Source organism: Solea senegalensis, linkage group LG20, assembly GCF_019176455.1.
Source record: "Solea senegalensis isolate Sse05_10M linkage group LG20, IFAPA_SoseM_1, whole genome shotgun sequence".
Lineage (NCBI taxonomy): Eukaryota > Metazoa > Chordata > Actinopteri > Pleuronectiformes > Soleidae > Solea > Solea senegalensis.
Window position 1 is genome coordinate 10,368,798 of NC_058039.1, and position 23,311 is coordinate 10,392,108.

The 23,311-nt window shown below is 40.8% G+C and overlaps 3 protein-coding genes across 4 annotated transcripts in view; all 3 read left to right on the forward strand.

Moving 5' to 3' along the window:
- Window positions 1-1,593: 1,593 nt before the first annotated feature.
- On the forward strand, window positions 1,594-9,065 carry LOC122785981 (gasdermin-E-like). Its single transcript, XM_044051951.1, has 10 exons — window positions 1,594-1,867; window positions 3,440-3,678; window positions 3,978-4,176; window positions 4,293-4,470; window positions 5,345-5,453; window positions 5,620-5,745; window positions 6,265-6,386; window positions 7,392-7,569; window positions 7,664-7,734; window positions 7,921-9,065. The coding sequence occupies exons 2-10, from the start codon at window positions 3,468-3,470 to the stop codon at window positions 8,146-8,148; spliced, it is 1,422 nt and encodes a 473-aa protein (XP_043907886.1). The 5' UTR covers window positions 1,594-1,867; window positions 3,440-3,467; the 3' UTR covers window positions 8,149-9,065.
- Window positions 9,066-9,533: 468 nt separating this feature from the next.
- Window positions 9,534-12,792, forward strand: nup42 (nucleoporin 42). The gene is made up of 7 exons (XM_044051982.1): window positions 9,534-9,836; window positions 10,430-10,751; window positions 10,842-10,930; window positions 11,055-11,131; window positions 11,243-11,329; window positions 11,564-11,666; window positions 11,959-12,792. Exons 1-7 carry the CDS (start codon window positions 9,671-9,673, stop codon window positions 12,486-12,488), a joined length of 1,374 nt encoding a protein of 457 aa, XP_043907917.1. The 5' UTR covers window positions 9,534-9,670; the 3' UTR covers window positions 12,489-12,792.
- A 3,087-nt stretch (window positions 12,793-15,879) lies between these two features.
- Window positions 15,880-23,311, forward strand: part of rims3 (regulating synaptic membrane exocytosis 3) — a 31,214-nt gene continuing 23,782 nt past the window's right edge. The window contains exon 1 of one of the 2 annotated variants that reach the window (XM_044053033.1): window positions 15,880-16,039. The gene's annotated coding sequence lies outside the window, so the exon portion shown is untranslated. The remainder of the gene's footprint in view (window positions 16,040-23,311) is intronic. The other variant, XM_044053034.1, reaches the window with a different exon arrangement.

Consider the following 23,311-nt stretch of genomic DNA (forward strand, 5'->3'; position numbering starts at 1 on the left):
CTTACAGTAAAACAGGGTAGGCAAAGCAGTCCATTTCCTGTTGCCCTGAGCAGAGAGGGACCCTCAAGAATTACTGATTACATTAGACCACAGCGACAACTGTTTTGTGAGAACTTCAAGCTACTTCATGGTCAGCTATGTTCGGACCCTTTGTCAGGGGCCCCTATTAGGTACACATGAGACCCAGTTTAGTCATCTGCTGCTGTAGCCCACTGCGTCAAGGTTCGATGTGTTGTGTATTCGGAGAAGATCTTCATTCTATGTATATCCTTTCAAACCAGTCCAGTCATTCTCATCTGACCTGTGGCACCAACAACATAACTGCCACTCAGGGGATATTATCTCCCTTTTCAGACCATTCACTGTAAAATCACAACAGATCAGCAGTTTCTGAAAAACTCAAAAGCAGTCCATCTGACAGCAACAGCCATGCCACATTCAAAGGTCACTCAAACACTTCTTCCCCATTCTGATGCTTGTTTTGAACTTCAGCAGGTCATCTTGACCATGTCTACATGCCCTAATGCTTGAGTTGCTGCATACTGTCTACTGTATGTGATTTATTTTACCTTTTATTTAAGCAGGTCAGTCAGTTGAGAACCAATTTACAATGACCAGGGCTGATTCGATATTTGCATTTACAGCAATTGGACAGATGTACCTAATAAAGTGACTGTATATTCCTGAGCCCAAATGTATTCTTTCTACATTATGTTTTGTTGTTAAAATTACAATAATTTATTTATGTTAATGCAAACAAACAACTCATATACCTGTGACTGGACTTTCTGCTCTTAAAGTATCTCTGACAGTCAGCCTCTGCTGTGCAGATGCAGATGCAGCTGATGTGTTTGAACAGCAATGTCTATATCTGAGTGACAACTCCCTGACAGCCCTAAAAAAACATCCTTATCACCACTGGCAATGACAGGCATGACACAAAACACAATGTACCCACCCACTCCAATGTTAACTCCTGGCTGTGCCCCAGTGTTGGTGAATGGACTCACTGATTTAAGTGATATTTTGAGGCATCTAAAGATAAAACTACATTACTGAACTGCACATGAACATGGTGTCACAACGTTGAAGTTAGGGAGGAAAGTTAAGGGAAACTTAACTTACTCTGCTGAGTGGCGGATCCCATGTTTATTTGTCACCTCTTACTTCTTTGACTGTGCATTTTAGGCCTTTAAAATAAACTTTATTGTGTCCAAACCCCTGCCCCGCCCCCACCACTTTTATTTTATTCGTGATATTGGAAACAAAAAATGGACATTTCACTACTTTTTGATTGATTTTGCTTTCTAGTTAGTGAAACATTTGGCCTCTTTGTCACCTACATTAGCTGATGTGTGTGATGTGGAAACAGGTGGCACGAAACACTTTTGTTTGGCCCATTTATTACCAACCACACGTTATGCAAATGAGCAGGAAAACCACCGTGACATCAAATGGTTTGAATTTACTGATTGAAAACAAGAAAATCAGAGAGACAAGTCTGTTCATGTCCTGGAGAAAGCGCGCGCGCACGCACATACACCAGAGTTCTTGTGATTATAATTAACTGCAGTGAGAGTGGGAGGAGGGACACGTGACGAACGGGCCATCCCGCCTCTATGACCACTTACGATCACTGAATACCTTCAACAGTCCTTCGTGGCTCTGCTTACAACCACAGTCACACTCACAGTCAGACCCACGGCAACGCTTCCGTCCGCGTTGGAAACGACTTGGCGAAGTGGCGGTGACTTTTTACGCATAGAAACCAGGGTGACGTTCCACGGCTGAAGACTGGACACACTGGAGCCGAGAGCGCACGACGCACAGCCACATCTCTACACAGCTGTTTCCTCAGTGTTTTCAGGTAAACGACATGTTGTTTTTATGTTGTAACAGAGCAAAAAAAGTATCCATTTTTCTAACTTTTCTTTTATTTATTTTATTCGACAGTGACTGTGAACATACTAGAATACGGTCCGTTTTATGAAAACGTTATTTTTCTTCACTTTATTAGTAATTATTTTCACTTAATTTTGATTTTAAAGTCATAATAAGAGTGATGACCAACTGATGTCACTGTACAAGCACGCGCGCAACGTCCCTACTATTTGGGGTAAGTGGGCTGCCGGGAAATGCGCGCTTTGGCAACACGTGTGTGTGTGTGTGTGGGTTGGGGTTGCTTTTCCCCCCTCTAATATTTTCCACTGATCCAAAGTTCTGAAAAAGTTCAGTTAAAGGTCTATGGTGAACAGACACTAGATGTATTTAATAGAGCTGCAACTAACGATTATTTTCTTGATCGATTCATCTGTCAATTTTTTTCTCGATTTATCGATTAATCTGTCGATTTTTTCTCGATTAATCATTTGGTTCATAAAATATCAGACAATCTTAAAAAATGTTGATCGGTGTTCGTCAAACCTGGAAATGATGATGTCCTCAAATGTCTAAATAAATATGACGGTGTGGGCTGTCATGTAGGTCATTATTTTTTGATATTTATCGCTGTTAATCATGTATATGCATTTATTTTGTTATACACAGAGACAAAAGTTACATTTCCTGGTCTGACTGCACAATAAGATTCTATTCTATTCTAATACTAAACATTTCCTCACACATACCCAATAAATAGTGAAATGTTAATGTAATCTGTTTGTAACTTGATGTATACTTACCTCACCACGGCATATTCAAGCTTTTAGAGTTCATGTTTGAGGTGAAGAGCAGTGATGTCCCTGCTGCCGTTACAACAGCTCTTCAATTATTTAGACCCACATGACTCCCACACGCTGACTGAAACCATGTCAAGTCGAGAGGAGTTTGTGTGATGTCGTCCAGGTTGAGGAAGAGATGGCGTCGTTGAGTTCATTCGTTCACCACGTGCCTGGATTTTATTATGTTTGTTTGTGCTTTTTTGGCCTCTTTTGTTTTGAAAATGTTGAATTCCTTTTCTTTTTTTCTTTTTTAAATCTAACATCCCTCAACCGTGAAGGGATCGAGTTTCTCCCCCCCCTTTTCACCTTCTCTTCCCTCATGGCACAAATCCTCTTTTATGCCTGATTACTTGAAATATTTATGCAAATGAAACTGAGCCACCAGAGTTAGAGTGTGTGTGTGTGTGTAATCACATTAATTGCTGGCACATGTAACATGTAAGGGAACTTCCTTAGAGCATCATGACTCATGGCTTGCAGTGGGTTGCAGGACACTGAGGTTTGGAGTTACATGGTGTTTTCTCTGTCTCTCTCTCGCTCTCTCTTTCTCTCACACACACAGTAAAATAGGGGTTAAAATAAATCACTAATCATCCAGAGTGTTTTATAGTTCCAGTAAAAGCATGTCTCTACTTTCCAGTGGATAAAAATAAGCTCAAACGGAAGCCTCACAAGTCTCCCCCCTCTCTCTCTCTTTCTTTCTCTGTCGTACTTTCCAGCTGTCTGCCGTTCTCACTGACTGAAGCCATGTTTTGCAAGGCCACCGCCCACTTTGTCCAACACATCGAACCAGACGGAAGCCTCATCCATGTGTCTGGACCAAATGACTCGCGCAAACTGATCCTCATGGCGCTCGTCGTGAAGCGCAACCGATTTTGGTTCTGGCAAAGGCCCAAGTACCAGCCGACAGACTTCACCCTCAGCGACTTGTTGCTGGGCGACAAGGAGCTCACTCCTGGTATGTAGGTGCACAAACATGTGACTGTAATCCCAAATGTCTGATTGAATGAAAGTCCATTGGAAAATGAGTCTGCTTCTCACTTTTTAAGTGTCAGTAAAGTTTTCCAGAGGAGGTACTGGTCTCAAACGTTTTTCTTCAGTAGCACATGATGTCAATTTAGTCAATTATGTGAGAGGATGATATACGGCACATATGTGTGGGCACCACTGTGATTGACAGCTGGTCTCATCCAATATGTCCTTTTTGTATTTAAAATTGTTAAATATCTTTTCTCAAACATCTCCGACGGGCGTCAGAAGTTTGTGAGACAGACTTCTTGACCTACGAGGGAACATTTGGAGGCACTCTCTCTGGGAGTCTCAACACCCACAGGGGCCCTTTCAATGTAGAACTCGAGGGTCGGGGCACCTCCGAGCTCCAGTCGTGTTTCGGCAAGCTGAAGAAAGAAGAGCTGGACGTGAGCATGCTCTCGGAGTTGTGTGACTCCGGCAACAGGTCAGATTGTTAAAAAATAAATAAACACTGCAGCTTCTCCTGAAGAAGGTGCCGACGAGGTGTCAGAACAACAGATTAGGATTGTACTGTACTGTATTGACTTTTTTTTTACCCAGACTGGTGAACATGCAGCACAAGCTGATGCAGCAGTTGGAAAAGAAAACTGCGGTGCTGACACTAGTGAAGGAGCGGATCCTCACCACCAGCTCCTGCTCTGTCACTCAGACGAAAGCGGAGCAGTGCACATTTCAGGGGGTCTTTGGTCTGTTGGCCATTTTGGGGAGCGCTATCAAAGTGAGTGTGGTTTTAAGAGGTCCTGAATTACTGACAGTGATGATGAGATTGCAGCGTGTAACATATTGATGACCCCTAACCCCCTTTTTTATACCAAGAATGTCAGGCAAATCCGTTGGCCTTTACATACAAGAAACTCATGACTCTTCACAACTCTCTTCAGTCTTACACTCTTCCACTCTTCCACTCTTCCAAAGCTTTCCAAAGCCCAAAGCCCTTTTGGCTATTAATGGAGCTTCTCCACTATACAGTCCTAGCACGACTTGGCTCAGCTCAACTCAGGTCATTACTCCATAGTACTGTACCTCCTCGACGTGTGCAGGGTCGTCATAGCACTGCTGCACTAAAAACTGCCGTGACGTTGTTTTATATGCAACGTAAACACACACACCATACTCCTCTGTTAAATATTGAGATTAAAGAAATTTCTCTGCTAAATGTTAGAGACAAAAGCATTTTTTCAGGATTTTTTACCTCTTTTTTACGGACCTACAGTTCGGCATTGTTCGGTTTGATTCCTGCGTCTGATGCCGCGCTCATGACTCTTCGCTTGCTTGGAACCTCGCAAGAGCAGGTACTAAAAAAAAACACCAGGTACCAGATGCTATCACTAATGGAAAAGCATAAAAGAAAACGTGTAGAATCGAGCCGTGCCGAGTAGTGCTAGAACTGTGTCGTCTGCTTCAAAGTGTGAAATGCAAGTGAGTTTGGGCTGCAGAAGAAATATAGCCTCTGTAAAGCAAGATCCTTGTCTAAAATGTCACTCAATGAACCGTAAAAAGATCATAATAAAATGTTGTTTGGTGGAATGTCTGTGAGTGCAGTCCTTAAAACTTAAGTCATTTCTTATTGTTTCCCCTATTTGTTTGTGAAGGACAGAAACAAGATCAAGACGGAGGTTAATGTTTGTTTGAAGATTCCTTCTGACACGGTCATTGCGTACAGTGTCCTGGAACTGAGGATCAAAAATGACGGACATTTTGGTAAGTGTGTGTGTGTGTGTGTGACACCCTCTAGATAAACCGTGCATGGAGAAATCTTTACTTAACATATGTGCTCCAATTATGTATTTTGATTGTGTCATTTCTAATGTGCGTCCACTTTACCACGGCTCTCTGTGTTGATCTGAGGTGTTTTGTGTGTTTCCAGATTTATGCCTACAACCTGGCACAATTGGGGGCTTTGAGGCAGTCCACGAGTCCAGCGCCGATGTGGTGGATGCTAAGTATAATTGGGCGAGTTCTTCAGAGGAAGTCTCGGCTGAACAGCTAAATGGTTCTTCTCCTTTCATATACTGTACACATGCAAATAGTAATGAAACCCTTTACTTTCTATGTTTCCTGAGGAAGTAAATCGATAGTGGAGAAGTGACGTTCCCTTTCTCCCTCACACAGATCGTTTGTTCTACAGTATTACCATTGATTTTATCTGCCTCGGTGTTGATAACTATCCAATGAAAATGAATGTGGAATTATTGCCTAAAGTACAAAAGCTAACCCTAAGTAAAAGAAAAAGCGAGTATACAATTATACAAACATACTAATGGGTAGTGCACTATGTTGCAAACTGGACATTTAATATACTGGAAAAATGCTAATTTTTAAATGTTGAGACTAAATTTGGAGACAGAAGAAGTCTGGTGCCCTACTTTAAAATGCCATTTTAAGTCGTTTTCAGGCCGGATGTCCTCTTATGCATCCATCGTGTCATAGGAGGATGGCAGACACTCATACCAGCTCACACCGTGGTAGCTTCAGTTCAAGATTTGATGCAGCGTCTCTTTGTCTCGTAAAGGATCACAGGACATGGATCTGTCTCTACTGGCAGATCTCCCCCACTCAACTCAACAAGTCTTGTTCCAGATGCTCAGAGAGATGATGCAGGACAGAGCTGCTCTGTCATATCTGCAGTGTGAGGTGAGTGACAGAGGCAATATCCTGACATTAGTGCTCCACTTCTTATCGTCAGTGTTTGGCCTGAATGAGCTCATCCCTACAGGACAATTGTGTTGTAAGTAAACTGGGGTCATTTCCTTAAAGACGTACAGTTTGGTACTTTATGCAATATTTGTTTCGATTGTCAGAAGTTGTGAAGGGTACTAAAATAAACAGTTTATATCATCCCACTAGTTCCTAACACTGTGGTCCGGTAGGGTGGAGCAACTATAGATTGTAGTCCACTGGTTGGTCAATGGAGAATCATCAGAATTGTCGAAAGAACACAAATTGCTGGATGGCGTCCACTGTTGCCCTGTATTTAATATTGTAATATGTCGTGTTCTTCTTTGTTGAATCAATTGGTAGGGTACACTGTGTCAGAGGTCCCCTTTACACCCGGCATTAATATACGTTTTCATTGATCGGCTTGCAGTCGGGTAGCGCCTTACTTGTAAGTACAAGTGTAAAATAACAGCGAGGACCGATTGTTATCCGATCTGCGAAACCACTTCTGGAGGTGGTCAGAGACACACTGTGATCAGATCGAACAGAAGTGTCTCCAATACGCTACGCCACAACTACGTGAGTGGACATTTGTTGCTGTCTCCGAGCACAGCCATGAGCCACAGAGTCATGCCACTGAAGTTGTTGTTGATATGGCAGCACACAGAGTGGGAGGTACCAAGAGGATGACTGTGATCTTGATGTGGACACCGGAGACCCATGTTAATACAACGTCTAAATGCATGTGGTGATCCGATTGCTGGAAAATGCGTTCTAATGCCAGGTGTGAAGGGGTCTAAACTGGTATGATATTACATATACGCATCTATACAACCCACAATGGAAATTCAATCCAGATCAGGGTATACTGTTCCAAACTGAACTGTGGCAACCTGAAGTGCTTAGTTCTATAGTGTCTCAAACCCAAAGACAAATACTCTGTGTTGTTTTGAACTTCCTCCTCTGATTATACATTGTCAGCTGGAGGAATTGTGTAGTGCTGAAACACCCATGAAAGAGGAGCTGGTGAAAGGTCCGAGGTCAGTGTCAGCTCACCTGAACCAACCCAGCTTGGACTCACTCAGTCTTACTGAGTGCAACCATTCCCCCAGTGCTGCTCACCTGAACGCAATTCACCTGTTGGTCAGTGCTATGGAAGGTGGGAGGAAACATTTTGCTCATAGTATAAAAAGCCGTGCTCTGTAAAATCAGTGTTCCAATCACTTCAATCTTGTTTTTTTTTTTTTTTCCAGAATTGCCCAATGAAACACTGAACCTCCTCAGCAAGAGTTCAGTTGATTTTCTTGGGGCCTTCAACACACTGGTTTGTTAACTTCTTTGTTTATTGTATTGTTCAATTATTACCTCACTTATTTGTCACAGGGAAACAAATCTATTGTTAAGAAATGTTACAAATTCAATTCAAATTCATGACCAGCTACCACCTTTAAATGCACGACTTTCTGACAAAGAGCCTCATATCTATATGCTCATCGATGTGTTTCTGCAGATGTGCAAGTTAAAGGAGAGCAGCGGGCCTCTCCCTGTCCAGTGTCTTCCCGTCCTGCTGCAGGACGTCCAAGGTTTCCAGCTGGCAGAGCAGTTGCTCGGCTCCATCGACGTGACCCTGAAGAGAAACACGGACAGTCTGTGGATAGAGAAACGAGATGAAGTTCTCCCTCTGCTTCTCAGCCTCAGCACAAAAGGCCTGTTCCTGCTGTGCCATGGGCTGAACTAGAAGCCTTTTCTATCGTTTCTTTAACTATATTCTTTCAATTTCTTTCTTTATTAACTGAATCGAAGCTGAACCAAAGTCTGTTAGACATATTATAACTGTTTTTAATATTGCTTTATATTTGTATTCATATTTATACAGAGAATATTGTCATGTCCCCTACATATATTCATTTATTTTTATAGCTTAAAGCAAGAATTTAAATGCTTAATTAATTATATACATGCTATATATGCTTTATTCATGTTTTATACGTGATAAGGCCTTTGAGAGAAATCTATCCTGCCTGTTATAATTGTATCATGATCAGTTGTTCTCAGTGCAGTCTAAAGCACTTTTGTTTACCTTGGTCAAGTATTTGAATGTCAGATATTTCAAATTTTTTAAATAAAACATGAAATTGTAATGCATGCCAGGAGTACGCACACATCTGTTGACATTTTATGGTACTATGAAGTGCAACTCACCGACTTGCCACGAGTTTAACGCTGCCCTTATTTTTTTCTTGAAATTCACTGTTACGTAACAGAGATAGATATTTAACATTCCCTTTAATACTGCCACCGAATATTACAAATGCTGCTTTATATGAAGATGAAGAACTCTATTTTTTAATGCATGTTACAAGACACGTGTATGTAAGCTGTAGTGTAATGTTTAAAATGCCACCGGCCCTTGGAACGGTCATTATTTGTAAGGTATCATCATAATGTATTGTTTGAAAACAAAAAGCTTTATTAATCGTGTAATATTTGCATGTTTACAGTCCACATGTTATACATATATATTTTTATTGCTTTTTTTACACATCAATTTCTCAATTGAATGTTTGCTCCTCTATTTTGCACACTGTTCTTTCTTGACTGTTTGTGATGACTGCTCAACAATGAGTTTAAATAAAGCTTTTTATTATTATTGAATTGAACAGAATTATTTGTGTTTATACTAATTAAAAAGAGAACTATTTTAAAAACCTATTTATCTTGTCAATAATACTACAGTGTAAATGTAATATAAATGCTATATTTAATTGAAAATACTGCTCAAGACAGTCCTTTATTAGTCCCACGGTGGGGACATTTACAATTGTCACAGCAACAAAGACAGTAAAGATAAAGGTAATAAATAATCCACATGCATTTCCACATCATGTGAAAGTACACTATAGAAAAATATACACTATAAAAGGTCAAATAGAATGTACATTGTATACATTAAGTTATCAGAATATATACAGTATGGGCTTAATATTTACAGTATAAATAGAATTGAACATGAGATATTGTATAAACATGATACCTAATAACGTGTGGACTAAATTAATGAATGAATGAGTTAGACTTTTAAAATGTAAGTATACTTCACTGCCGCTTGGGGTCGCTGTTGTCGCTCACTGATGACGTCACTCTTCTGCGACCCGAGTGTGTGAGCCTCGTCGAACGATAACAACAACAGCACGACGAGAGCGAATTGGAAACAAAAACTCAGAAACTCTCGCTTCCACAGGGACGACGCTGAGAGAAAAATGACCATATGTAACTTTTTTCTTCAAGGTCGTTGTCGATACGGCGATAAGTGTTGGAATGAACACCCGAGAGGAGGAGGAGGAGGAGGAGGAAACAGAGGTGGTGGTGGTGGTGGAGGATATAACAACCGATCCACAAATCAACAGCAGTCCAGAGGAGGTGGAGGTAACATTTAGTTTCATATATGTACAATTACCTTCTCCGAGCGTCGTCTTTTAGGACCAGAACTCGTTTCTCTTTCCCCATACAATGAATAACTAGGTTTTTAGCTAACACACGTGGTACTTAACTTAATAAAAGATAGATGAACATAATAACCGCAAAATATTGAATTGATAATATGAGAACAGCAAGCATTGTCTGTAAACAAAGATACCAAAAGAACCACTACCAGTGAAAATAGAGCCAAAAATAATACACTTTGACATACCACAGTTTGCTGTTATTTTACTCACACATACTGTATAATTTGTTTATTTTTGCCCATAATCAGATTTGGCTGTATTGGTCACAGATGTGTGAGATTTGAAATAAAAAAAACAAAACTACAGTTTACCATTACTCGCAGTTTAGAGTTTGAAACAAGGACAACGAAAACTGAACAGCTTATGTCTTGGGACATAAAAGAGAACACAAGCTAAAACTCTTCATTTTGGATGGTCAGGCATGTTGTTTATTGTCCTATACAAAGAAGGTACAGAAGTGCAATTGGTGTTTTTTGTTTAGCATTGGTGGGAACTGGTTTTCATGTGTTTCAGGGTTTGCTAACAGAGTTTGGGTGAATCCTGACCACCAAAAAGGAAGCTACATCAAGGCTTCATCCTTCTCATCTCACGGTGGTGATGACTGGGGCCAAGGAGGACAAGGAGGGGCTGACTGGGGCAGAGGAGGCGGAGGGAATGACTGGGGCAGAGGAGGAGGAGGAGGAGGAGGAAGAGGAAGAGATAATGTAAAAAGCTACGAATTTGGCTATTCCTCTCAGAACAGATTTTCAGCACTTGATACTCCCACCACATTCGATAGAGGAGGAGGAAGAAGAGAAGGAGGAAAACCTGGCAATGAAGAGGATGACAAACAAGTGTGAGTTGCTCTTTGTTTTAGACATTTAAAATGAATAATCTGCCATTGTGAAAAGTTACTTTATGAAATGTCTGTTTTGTAATCACCCAGGGACATCATTCAGAAGGACATGGAGGCTTGGGAGAGTTCGAGACAGTGGTGCCTCTCTTGTTACTCGAACTCCTTGGCACCTTTATCTGGTCTGTATCATGTTTTTGCACATTCATGGTTTCTTTTGTTATTTGTAGCGATGTTACTTGCAGTAGTCTTACTGATTAATCGATTACATCAATCACCAAGATATTTGATTTTTGTTTTCCTCAGGTTTCACTGATGTCTCTCCAGAAGAGCTCAGGCTGGAGTTTTACTCCACAAGAGCCTCAGGAGATGTGCAGGGCTATGTAAGTGAACTTTTACTCTTTTGCTCATGAATGTCTGTCTTCAGTTGGAAAGTCAATATTGTTATTATCTTTGTCACATGATCTTTAAATAATATAGTCTCATCTTTTTAGATTAATGGTGTCAATCAGTTGCTCAACCAGTGGAGAAGCAGAATCCAGGAACTGAAGGTTATGAATCCAGCCACACGCACAGCATTGGTGAGAAACACATATACATCAATAAGGAGAGTGTAGAAGGTGGAGAAAGCACGTTTTCATCCTTTGTGTTATGTGAAGGCCACCATAGTTGCTTAATGCACCAGGGAAAGGGAGCGGTGAGAGAAGGTGTTGTCTGTTACAAGATGCAGTCTCAGATGACACTAATTCATACACACTGGTCCTTTAAATGATGTGAACCTGTTTTGATATTAAGTGTGTTTACTTTCTTTACAGCTTGCAGAGTTAAAAAACCCAGTTCCTCAGGCGTCTTCAAGTGGCTTTGGTACAATGCCAGCAACCGGTTTTGGATCCACGACATCAGACTTTGGAAGCAAAGGTAACTTGGACTAAGTTGACTAGAACAGATAAATAAAAATCTACATTTTAGGAAATACTCTTAATTTCTATAGTTGCAAAGTAAAACATATAGATATGGTTTATGCTTCAAAGGAAGCCACATTTTTTTTGCAGATTAAAAGGTCAAAGCCATGATGTACAAAGCTGTACATCATGGCCATGATGTACAAAGCTGTAAATGCACTTTACTAGCCCATTATTGTCCTGTCTGAATTTACTGATCAGATAATCAAACTCACATTGACCACTCTGTTTTTATATCTCTGATATAGGCTTTGGTTCTGCAGCACCAGTGCAGGCCAGCAGTTTTAGCTTTGCTGCTACAAGCGGTGGATTTGGTGCACCATCATCTTCGGCAGGATTTGGTAGTGCCACAGCAGCTCCTGCACAACCTCCTTCGGGATTTGGTTCCACCTCCGCGTCGTCAGCTTCAACGTTCTCCTTCGCTGCGGACACCAACAAACCAGCAGCCACCTCAGGATTCGGCTCGGCCTCTGGGTTCAGCTTCTCCTCTTCAGCGAATACCGGTGGAGGGTTTGGGAGTGGTTTTGGGTCTGGTGCGCCTGCAGCAGCAGCAGCAGCAGCAGCAGCAGGAGGTAGCAGCATTTTTGCACAGAAGAGCGGGGGATTTGGAACACCAGCTGCAGCAGCAGCAGCTGGATCTGCTGGTGAGGCATTGGACAGTCTGTTTTCACCCGAAAGCAATCTGACTCCAGAGGAGCTGAGTCAGTTCAAGGCTAAAAGGTTCACACTCGGTCAGATTCCTTTAAAACCACCTCCAGCTAACATGCTGATAATATGATACAACTCAAATAAAGAGATGTAGTTTATGCAGACGTGATGTGTTATTGAATATAGTTTTTGTTATCCTAATTATTTTTTTAAATACAGCAGAGAGAGAACAGCTATACACTATATACGTTTTTGTATTTTGTGAAGTATTTCTTTTGTTACAAAATTCTATTTCTGGGTTTTATAATGGCCTGGATACTTTGAACCTAATTCAGCAAAAGTTGTGTATGTTCATGAGTGTTTTAGGATAAAGGTCATGACATAAACCATCATGACAACAATTAATTAAAAGCTTTTTTGTATTTTGTTGGAAACCTTGACTTGTTCAAAATCCATACTCTAATCTACAAATGTATTTCATAACTGACTATGTTTGACTATCAAGGTTTGCTGGAGTAATTAATTGTTTGTTCATCAATTGCTATCTTAACTGACACACATGGTTTAAAAGTTGGTTAAAAAGTTATGTCAAGGGTTTTCTAAAACTTGTAACTGCACATCACAGCCACATGAGGGTGCCAAATACAAGCCCCAAATGATAAGATGTCTTACACACATGTGAATTAATGTACTAAAGCTCTCACATGAAACAAAATGCTATGTTTCTCAATGACGTTTATTATTCTGCCTCTAGTGAAATTGCAGGGTTAGTGTTAGCGTTCACACCAGCTAGTTGGTCCTCATGCAGTAAAAGAGACCAAAGTGTGTAGATTATAATGACAAAGTGAGCCATTCAACATGTATTCATTAGGAAAACAGCAGCAGGGAGACACCAATAAGCCATTCTGCTGCTATAGGGGCAACAGCTCTGCTGACTGGAGCATATTTTTCAGCTGACAGTGAGGTTGTGATATCAGCAAGAGGTGTGACAGTGCTGTGTGTGAGACAAACCCTCCAAAATCCATTTTCATGTCCAGGTTAGATGCAGTGTTCACATTATCCATACATTTTTCTTGACATACCTATACACTTAAATTGATTGCAGAGCATTTAATGCCAGTGATGGTGGGAAACACTGCAACATTTCCTCCTAGAATTTAGAAAGCTCCCACCGCTTCCTTCTGCTCTCAGATAATCTATTAATAATTCAACATATTAATGAAGGATTAAAATAGAAAATGAAAAATCATCACATTCATTTCAGTAAAAATAAAATATCCGGCTTAAATACATGTGACTGATTAATAGTGATGTTTGTTTGGTTGGTTTTTTTTTGTCCAGCAGTCTGCCTGTGTGTGTTATGTGTTACAGATCAGAGCAATATTAAATATGAGAGATCAGTCTTTGGATGCCAGCGCATAACACAACCAAAGAGAATGTGTTACTGAGAATATTTAATCACACTGCAGCACATTAAGACCTGAGAGAAAGTATGGAATTTCACCAATTTTGGTGTTGAGCTGAGAAAATTAAAAGTTTTCTCTCCTACCTCCTCAGGGTTGCTCAGAATTCTGAATTATTATTTACTGTGGTTTGTTTGAACCCTAGGGATTGATTTAATGAACAACGGGAACAACAACGAGTGGATATAGTGGAGTTTATTAAGGCAAAAAAAGACGCAGATTTTAGTGGTTGAATTAGGACAGAGTGTCACAAATGAACATGAATGTCTGTGTAAGGCTGGTTGTATACATAATGTATCTCACAGACTGTACTTAAATGCAAAATGTAATGTGACCAGCAACATCAACAGATGCTTCTTTCACCGCTTCAATCTCCCTCTCTGTACAGAATGCCAATGAGCTGATTTGGATTCAGTGCTGGTATTAATGTTTGATGGAAGCTGATTCCACTCGACCCTCCATATACTGTTGCAACAGAGAACCAGGCTTAGTAATTGGAACAATGAATCCTGGGGTAGAATTGATTGTGTTGTGCCACGGTGCTTTGCCCATGGGAAACAGGGCATTGATCCAAGACGTCTGATTTATGCCTATTTGAGTGGTTTGCCCCATGGGTGACTGAGTGGCACATATTTCACTTGTAATGTTAAGGACCTGGGTTTGTTTGCTGTGCCTTAATAGGTTCACATTAAGATCAAGGCACCACGCCCTCCCAACACTCTGACAGTGATAACACTAACTGTAGTGAGTTTACACTGTCAGGAGAGAGAATATATAGCAATATGTCCTTGTACATTTATTACATTAATTGTATTACTGTGTATGCAGACCCTGCTGCATACTCAAGTAAATAATGGAAATCACCAGGCCTTGTTCTCAGTGGACATTTTAGACAGGTGTTACTCATATCATTAATGATGGTTTGTTCAGTTCATGTAAGTCTGGACAGTGAGTCAGCAATTGACCCTGAAACTGAGAATATCCATGGAGTGCCTTCATCATTCAGCTGATTACTTACACCTGTGTGTTTCCAGCCATGATGTGTCTTAACTGACATTACTCAAATGTACAGATACATACATGGAAAAACGCATACAGAAATTTGTAAAGGCTATAAAACACACATTTTTCTAGCCACCACAGACCCTGACCAAAGTCTTCATTTCCACAGTTAATTATAAAAAATAATTATATAAAATAAACACATTTTGGCTCAAACATTTAATATATTATGATGTTAAGTGATGCAGTGGGTGGTTAGCTTAGCTAGCGTGAAAATGGCTCCATACAGAGGTAAGTAAAGAAATATATTTATCTTCAATTAAACGTTACTATAAGCATTTATATTTATACTTAATATATTTCTTTGTTTTGTTTTGTACACTAGTTGTGTCACTGTGTGCGGTTTGCCTGACCATTTCTCGACTTATAAATGTGAAGCTAACCTAATTAACGATTGGCCGTTGACAGGAAAGGAGTGGATTTGAGTCCCTTGAAAGATTTTTTCTGCCAGCCGTGTGCTTAAGGTTTGTGTGTTTTTGTGTAAAATAACTTTCATAAAATGATTTGTATTAGGAATAATGGTAATACCATCTTATATCCAATTGTGATGAAGAGGGATAATACAATAATACCACTTATAATACACCTTCAAAATCAGGATCAAAACGGATCCATAATATGAAGTTAAAATGCATCACAAACACATTTTCTATTGTCATTACTTGGTGTTTACAATTGAAATAAAAAAAAAATTAAATTAGAAAAATAAATGAACACAATGAGGAGCCTCTTCTGACCACAGGGTAAAAGACAGATGCATGAGCACTTCTAGCGTTTATGTGTGTAACGTTCATGTTTGACAGTAACACAGGATGTCATGTATGTGCAACTACTGACACTCGCCACGCATTGTCGCTGTTTGCCACACCGCTGCAAATACAGCCCTCTCCTCTCCTCCCTCCCTTCCTTCTCCTCTCCACAGTAGCAGCAGACGCAGCAGTAGCAGCAGCACAGTGTTCCTCTGATGCAGTGAGAGCAGAAGCAGCAGCAGCAGCAGAAGTAGCAGCAGAAACACGGAGCAGCGTTCGCACAGCAACACAGCAACAATAAGACCCAAACGATGACATTGTCACAGAGACGACAGCAGCAAACTGTTATTTGACAACTTGACTTGACCAGTCTCACACCTCGCCTCCGCCGCTCCTCGCTGTAAGTGGTGAGTTTCTATGATTTCTCCTTAATTGCAATTCTCTCTCTGTCTTTCTCTAGATCAGCGACAGTGCACATTGATATTCAGATTAATGCAATTAATCGCAGGGCAGATTATCAGTGAGATTCGAGCAGCAGGGCTTTGAAAGTGGGTGCAGTCTGCAGAATTGGAGCTGTATTCTTTCAATGCACGGGGTCGATCTGGTGGTGGTGAGCACATCAGATCATGTCTGTCAGCTGGGAGACTTCTTCCAAATCAGAGGTTCTTCATTTTCATTTATATATATGTGTGTATATATATATATACTGTATATATATATATATATATATATATATATATGTGTGTGTGTATGTATGTATATTTGTAAAACGCTAAACTTGACTTGAAGGATTTAAAGATTAAAGGTTTATGTGTCCTGTTCTAATCCAATTACATGCTATATAGAGACTGCCGTGGGATGAAGATACATTCTGTGTCAAATCAGTCAGTGTTGATAATTATCATGATTGACTTTTGTTTCTCTTGAATTTGAAGTTGAAGAAAGTAATGGACAGATTGGAAAACAGCAAACTACTGCTATATACTGTATATATTAAACCTTTAAACATTAAACTTTTAAGACATTGTTAATTTAATTATTGCCCAGCCCTTTTTTTACATTACATTACATGTCATTTAGCAGACGCTTCCATGTTTTCCTCACTCAACATGGTTCAAGTTCTCAGTTTTTGACCAATGTTGTGTAAAAAATGAATATGAAACTGTATTGTTGTTAGAGGCCATGTAAGACGTCAGCTGTGCTAGTGATGTGTTAGAGGCTGGTGCAGGGACAGGGGTGTGAAAAGGGGCATCAGTATAAAGTGGCAGTGCCTGGCTGCCACCATGCTTCTGCTGTGTTTTTGTTTGTGTGAGTGTAGGTGGGCGACAGTGAAGGGAGGAAGGGACTGTGGGCAAGAGAAGGAGCATATTTTGAAATATCTGTGCCCTCTGCAAGCACTCAGGTCAGGCCAAGTGCACGCTGAGGTGCGAGAATCTATCATATGGCTGCTCACACTTGTTTGCAAACAGACACAAGCACAACAATGCAGGGGTCTGTAGCTCAAACGGTGACCCTCACATATGTGTTGGAAACAGAGAACGGTGACCGTGCTCCAGAGGCTCTTTGGAAGGAAAAAATTACAAAGAGATTTTACAGTGAATTTTGCATTTGTCAGAATGACAGATGATGTGTGAAAAAGAAAAAAGACATCCAGCAAAGGGCCATGAGTGATAATCAAGATGACTTGTGTGTAATTTTCAATCTACAGAGTGTAATTTAGAGTGTCTAGCCCACTACAACCAGCACTTAAAGAGTAGGGGTGCACTTTTTTGCCTCTTTTTAGAAAGAAAGAGAACAGTTATCCATGTGCTTAACTTGCCTGTCACACTTGCAAATAATCCATTGCGACATCCTTGAGATGGTTAAAACTGGAAAGTGGCTTAAGTGAAAGCCATCTCATTTTAAATCCTCCAACAGCTGCCACACATGTGTTTATGTGAAGTATTCATGTACTAGTTTAGGTCCTCATTTACGTGGGCATGGCTGATGAACAGCTTTGAGAGGGGGTGGTGGTCAATGTTCAGAGGTCAGGTGGATTCAGTCGTTTCTGAAATATTCACCAGGACTACGTTTGTGTGCGTGTGTCTGTACTGAATGTGTTTGAGTCTGAGTAGTCGAGAGACATGAGTCAGGTAGTATCAGATAAGCTGGCTACTCAAAGGCCAACCAGACCTTTATGCAGTGTATCATCTTCTATCAAAGAGCATCTACACACACAGACACACACATACACACACACTACAAACAACTGCTAACTGAAAAGGGCAACGGCAAAGTCCAGTGAAACACAGACGCACAAACAGGTTCGCACAGGTGTCCTCTGAAGGACTCGCATTGACTTCCATTCATTTGGACAAAGCACTATCCCCAACCTTAACCTTAACCAGTTAATGTCTAACCCTGAACTTAACCTAACCACAATCTACACTTCAACCCTAAACTGGACCAGTTCCACAGAAATGAGGTTCTGCCTCATTCGGACCAGATTTTGGTCTCCGTGAGGACGACTGGTCCTGACAAAGTCAGTGTTTATGCCAGAAAAGGTCCTAAAGCGTTAACAAATACAAGAACACACACACACACACACTCTCTCCCAGAGATACATTTAACCACACTTCAGATCTGTAGCTGGTCGTGGTTGTCTTTGAAATGAAAATGAAATGAAAACAACTAAGGGGCAGAGCAGACACTTATCATAGTAATGAACAGGCTTCAGTGTGTGTGTGTGTGTGTGTGTGTGTGGCTGCATCTTTTTATATATGTGCATTTGTATAGTTTACTGGCCAGCTGGATCGTGATTGTGAATGAACATATGAAAATGAATGTGGTTTTCTATGAATGGCTGACTGGAGTCCCCTTTCCAACTGTTCTTGCTAATGTGAGACACAACGGTCTTTTATTTTTAACGTTTGCATTTTTCACTACACAGTGTTGGGGAATGCCAGCATACTTTAACTGAGCAATACTGATCTCCGCAATAACACACATAAAAATAATAAATCTATTCTACTCCATACCTGATACATGTTTCCAGGCTGCTGCTGCAGCAGCACAGGTGACCTCTATTATACAGTATACATGAGGGACTCTTACACACTAAAACACCAATAGTCTGCAAAGCGTCCTGCTAAATGAAGCTTCTCAGCACAATACGTTTGTAGTTTTTTTAATATATTGTTTTGAGTCTCTGAAAATCATGCCTCGATTGACTTACAAGTATGTTATATTTATAAAATGTAATGTGCCAGGATTCTGACGCATCATTGATTCTAATGGTGAGCTCAATGGGGTCAATTTTAATGTTTCAAATTCAATTCACTGGAAATGGTGTCTTGCCAGACAGAGCATTACTTTAAATTGGAAAAAAAATGTTAAATGTTAATTTGCCAATTAACATTTCTTGCTAAACTACCAGAATATCTCACCTGTCTTTTTAACAGTTTTACACTGCAATAGTTGACACAAGATTATCTGGTTGTTGAAAACCAGCATATAAAAACAGACACGGAATAATTCTCAGTTCAAAACCCTTTAAATTGTCCTGGAGCAGTGTGAATGTAAATGCTGTCTTTGACACTCTACTTGGTGGATTTATGTTTTGTTTAATCTGTGTGAACTGTGTTTTTTCCCCCCCTGTTTTTATGTGTAAATTGAAATTCTGTAAGAGAGCGAGAGAGAGAGAGATATTTCAAAACATATGTAGCTATGTTGAGGTAATTGTCTGTCAGTCTGGTTTATGTTCCTCTAAATTAACTGTGTGGCAGTAATTATATCAAGTATTTCCAGATGAAAAATGAATTAGTCATTACTTAAATTCAGACAAGGTAATTGCAGATTGCGTTTCACAGTAATATCGTTTGCACATACACACGCTGGCAAATAATTCAGACTGTCTGCTTTATGCAAAGACCACTTAGGAGTCTCACAGATCAGCCAAACACTCAAGCACGCAAGCAAACCAAAAAAAATAAAAAATGAGGTCACATATAAAAGCCTATGATAGAAGTTCTTAAAAACACAAGCTGGCAGAGAGATAAATACACAGCTCACATCTTTTCCTCCCGCAGGATCTGACAATGTTCCAATGCACACATTCCTTCCAGAGGTTTAGATGTAAATAAGAGAGAAGGGCATGTGTGGTGGAGCCCCGCCTGTGTCCCGACAAGCTTTTCCCCCTGTAGCTGAATACTATGATCAAGAGGTGAGATCCCTTGTGCTAATCAGTCCTGTGCTGGTTACCAGCGTCACAGGTGGGATGGAGAAATGGAGGAGCGGTGAGGGAGATGTCACTGACCACATTAGACACCAGGAAAAAGCAGGCCGTGAGACGCAAAAGCTTCAAGTCTCATCTATCATGCCCCTCTTAACCTACTTTCCTCTCAGCCCAGCCACTGTCGTATTCATTTCTCTGTCTCCTGCTTGCTCTCCACCTCCCTGCTGCTGACAGAGTAACTTTAATGTCCCTCTTTTGATGGTGATGAAAAGGAGTAACGGGTGAAAAGGGACCGGTTCAGTGGCGGACTGAGCGTTGAAAGACGACGGCGGCGCCAAGAGATTTAAGTTCATTCTTTATCGTGCACCAAGGGAAACAGTTCGGGACGGAACTTTCCTTTCCTAAAAATTTTTATATTTGAAGAAATTAAATCAAATTGAGTCAAAGGGCGTTTGTTTAGCGAAACAGAGGAATTACAGTGACATGACATGTGTCATTTTCGCACCACATTTTCCATGCTGTGGTCCAGAGACTCTCTCTGAGTTGTTACGACTGGTGAGGGGTGATAAGTGACGATGTGAAAGAGCTCTCACTTCTCCTTAAGTCCTGGATCAGGTATTTGATTTACTGCTGAGATGAAAACACTGTGTTGCTAGCTCAGCTGTGGATGGATTAGTGTGGCGCACAGGGGAAGCTGAGAATGAGTGAATGAACATCTGAAATGATACTCAACAGTATAGTTACTGGAAGGATCTTGGTATGTGTGGCCTCATGCCAGCATATATTTCTTTCATAGACTTGTTATGGCTACAAATGCACAACTACTGACCTGCCAAAAGTGTTTGTATTACCTACATGACTGATTCTTTAACTAGTATCCCATGATCAAAAAAAGGGAGAAGGTAAAACTGAATTTTTATTTAGGCGCTCTAAAGTTTCACTTGCCGGGTGTCGCTACTTCACGTCTCTTTGCAACGGCGCTGCTCAAATAAACGAGGGAAAATTGGGGTGAAGGTTACAGCGGGATAATGGTGGAAAGCTACGTTAAGAGATGCCCCATCCACGTTCAATACAAAGACTTTGCAATTTGTTCTGTATGATTGTCTTGCAATATATTGATTATCACAGAATCGTTGTATCGTGGTATTATCGCGTATCGTGGACCATGTATCGCGTATCATATCGTTCCCACCCCTACTGTAATCTTTTCAAAGTCCATCAGGTTGTTGCTGCTTTAGCATCATCACTGAAATGCCTGGTGTTGAGTGTGCAGAGCAGTCTTTGTCATGGCTGCCAACATCATAATAAGATTTCTATGATGTCTATGCTTTGTTAAAGCAATGGTGACAACTTGTGTCCACCGTTGATGGGTGCACTCAATCAGTGACTCACCGTTCCTTAGTCAGACCCCCCCTCTGTTTGGTGCACTGTTGTGATCATAAACACAATTTGAAAAGCAAGAGACACACAATGCAGCAAAGTGTGATGCTGCCGCAGTCAGAGTGAGCAGGTAAAACATGAGTTATTAATACTCATGTTTCACTCATGTGTTAATATCTTTTCTTTTTTCCCACTGAATGTGGTGTTTTGGGTTTTCAGCTTTGTAGGATTGCGGGAATTCAGCGACCCAAACATCGGTCTCTTAAGATGCAGAAATGATCTGTTGTACAAATTCTTGTGTCACAATTGCAAAATCTGTCAAAATGAGATGGGACTGACTGTTTTCCTTATGATGAAGAAAATGTCAGTTGGTTTACTGCTACATCACTGATCACTCATGTTTATTGCACAATTCAGATGGGTATTTTATATAATGTGACCCTGTAAATCAACGCTTCACTGCCAAGGCTCATTCCGCGCGAATCTGTTGCAGTTTGTGTTAAAACATGGCGTAACGAATTGGATTTATGTCCGCTGTCACAAGGTGATGTAGAAAGAGCGACTCAGTGACTCACCTCATTAAAGATTTTATTGGATAGATATGTGATTGGGCCAGTGGGAGACACAAAGCGAAAGCTCCTGATGAACTGTTTTCTGTTCATTTCACAGCTGCTAGCGTTTGATTCAGATTTGTGTTTGTGTTTGTCAGGCATAATATTTCCCCCGAAAAGTATGTGACATTGGAAATGAGTGAATATTTAACGGCGCTGTGACTGTATCTGGTCATTTTACCTCTGATGCGCTGAACTCTCTCGTCGGCGTGATACAGACATCTAATCTGTGTCAGAGCTGAGTGTTTTACACAAGATTTGGATGTTGACTCAAGTCCTCTAGCCAAGACACGATGTGTCAACGCCCTCTGTCATTCAATATTTTGGCTCTTCCTCCTGCCACACTGGCACGTAAGTCCAGTGCAGCATGTGTTTGCACTACGGTGGGTTTCTCTCTGTGTGGGATTTTGTGAGTGCGATCCATTTGGCTCTCACTCATCCCATAACCTGGCACTCTCACTGTCCTTGGTGTGTGTGTGTGTGTGTGTGTCTGGCAAAACCAGCCTTCTGTTTTCTTGCCTTCAGAGATCTCTTACAATCAGAGAGCTGCATCAGCCACACACACACACACACACACACACACACACAGAGTGCACATAACGCAGGAAGTTCCCATGGTAGCCTCAGCAGGAAGTACCATACAGCTCCTGTCTGTCCTTGCATACTGCCCGTAGGAGTGGATTTCATGAATGTCTACAGTGAGCTGAGTTGTGGCATGTGTGTGTTGATGGGTTGAACTAAAGGGGCGAGATCATGTTTTCACCCGTGTACTCCAGTATGTTATACTCACTGAAGACATTTACGTGGCATATTAAAAACATCACACACATACAAGTGAAAAGCATTTACATGCACAGTTACTCAGTATTCAAGTGGCAACTCGAATATTTTACTGACCCTTCTTTTTACTACATGAATCTGTGGATGTGAAACTCGGGACGAAGCAATAACTTTAGCATTGCAGAACATTTCACATCCATGTCACTTAGTGAAGAGAACAGGAGTCCTTCTCAGCCACATACACAACGATAAGGGATCTTATCATTACGAGGAGAAGCGGAATGGATGCATTTCCCAGTTGTCACTGTCAGTGTCCTGTTCTTCTCTTGCTTTCACTCCATTATTTTTCTTCACAGATCAGGCAGCAGCTATCTGCAGTATTTTTCTGTCCATTCATTATGAAGCATCCTCTCCTCCCCCGGTTTTCTCCATGCCCTCCACTGGCTTTTTTGCCTCAATTGTTTTTCCCTCTGTCCCCATGCTTCTGTCAACGCAGACATCTTATTCTGTTTGTCACTCTTCTTTCTCAGCCTTCTCTGCTTCTCCATCCTCATTTTTCTCCCGCTCTTCTCGCTGTGTTCAAAGTCAAGAGGCCCCCAAGAGAGGAGTGCACATGGGCTTGAATAGAAATGAGCAAAAGAGGCGGATTGAAAGAGGGAAAGAACTAGGGCTGCAACCATTATTCCATGAACTGA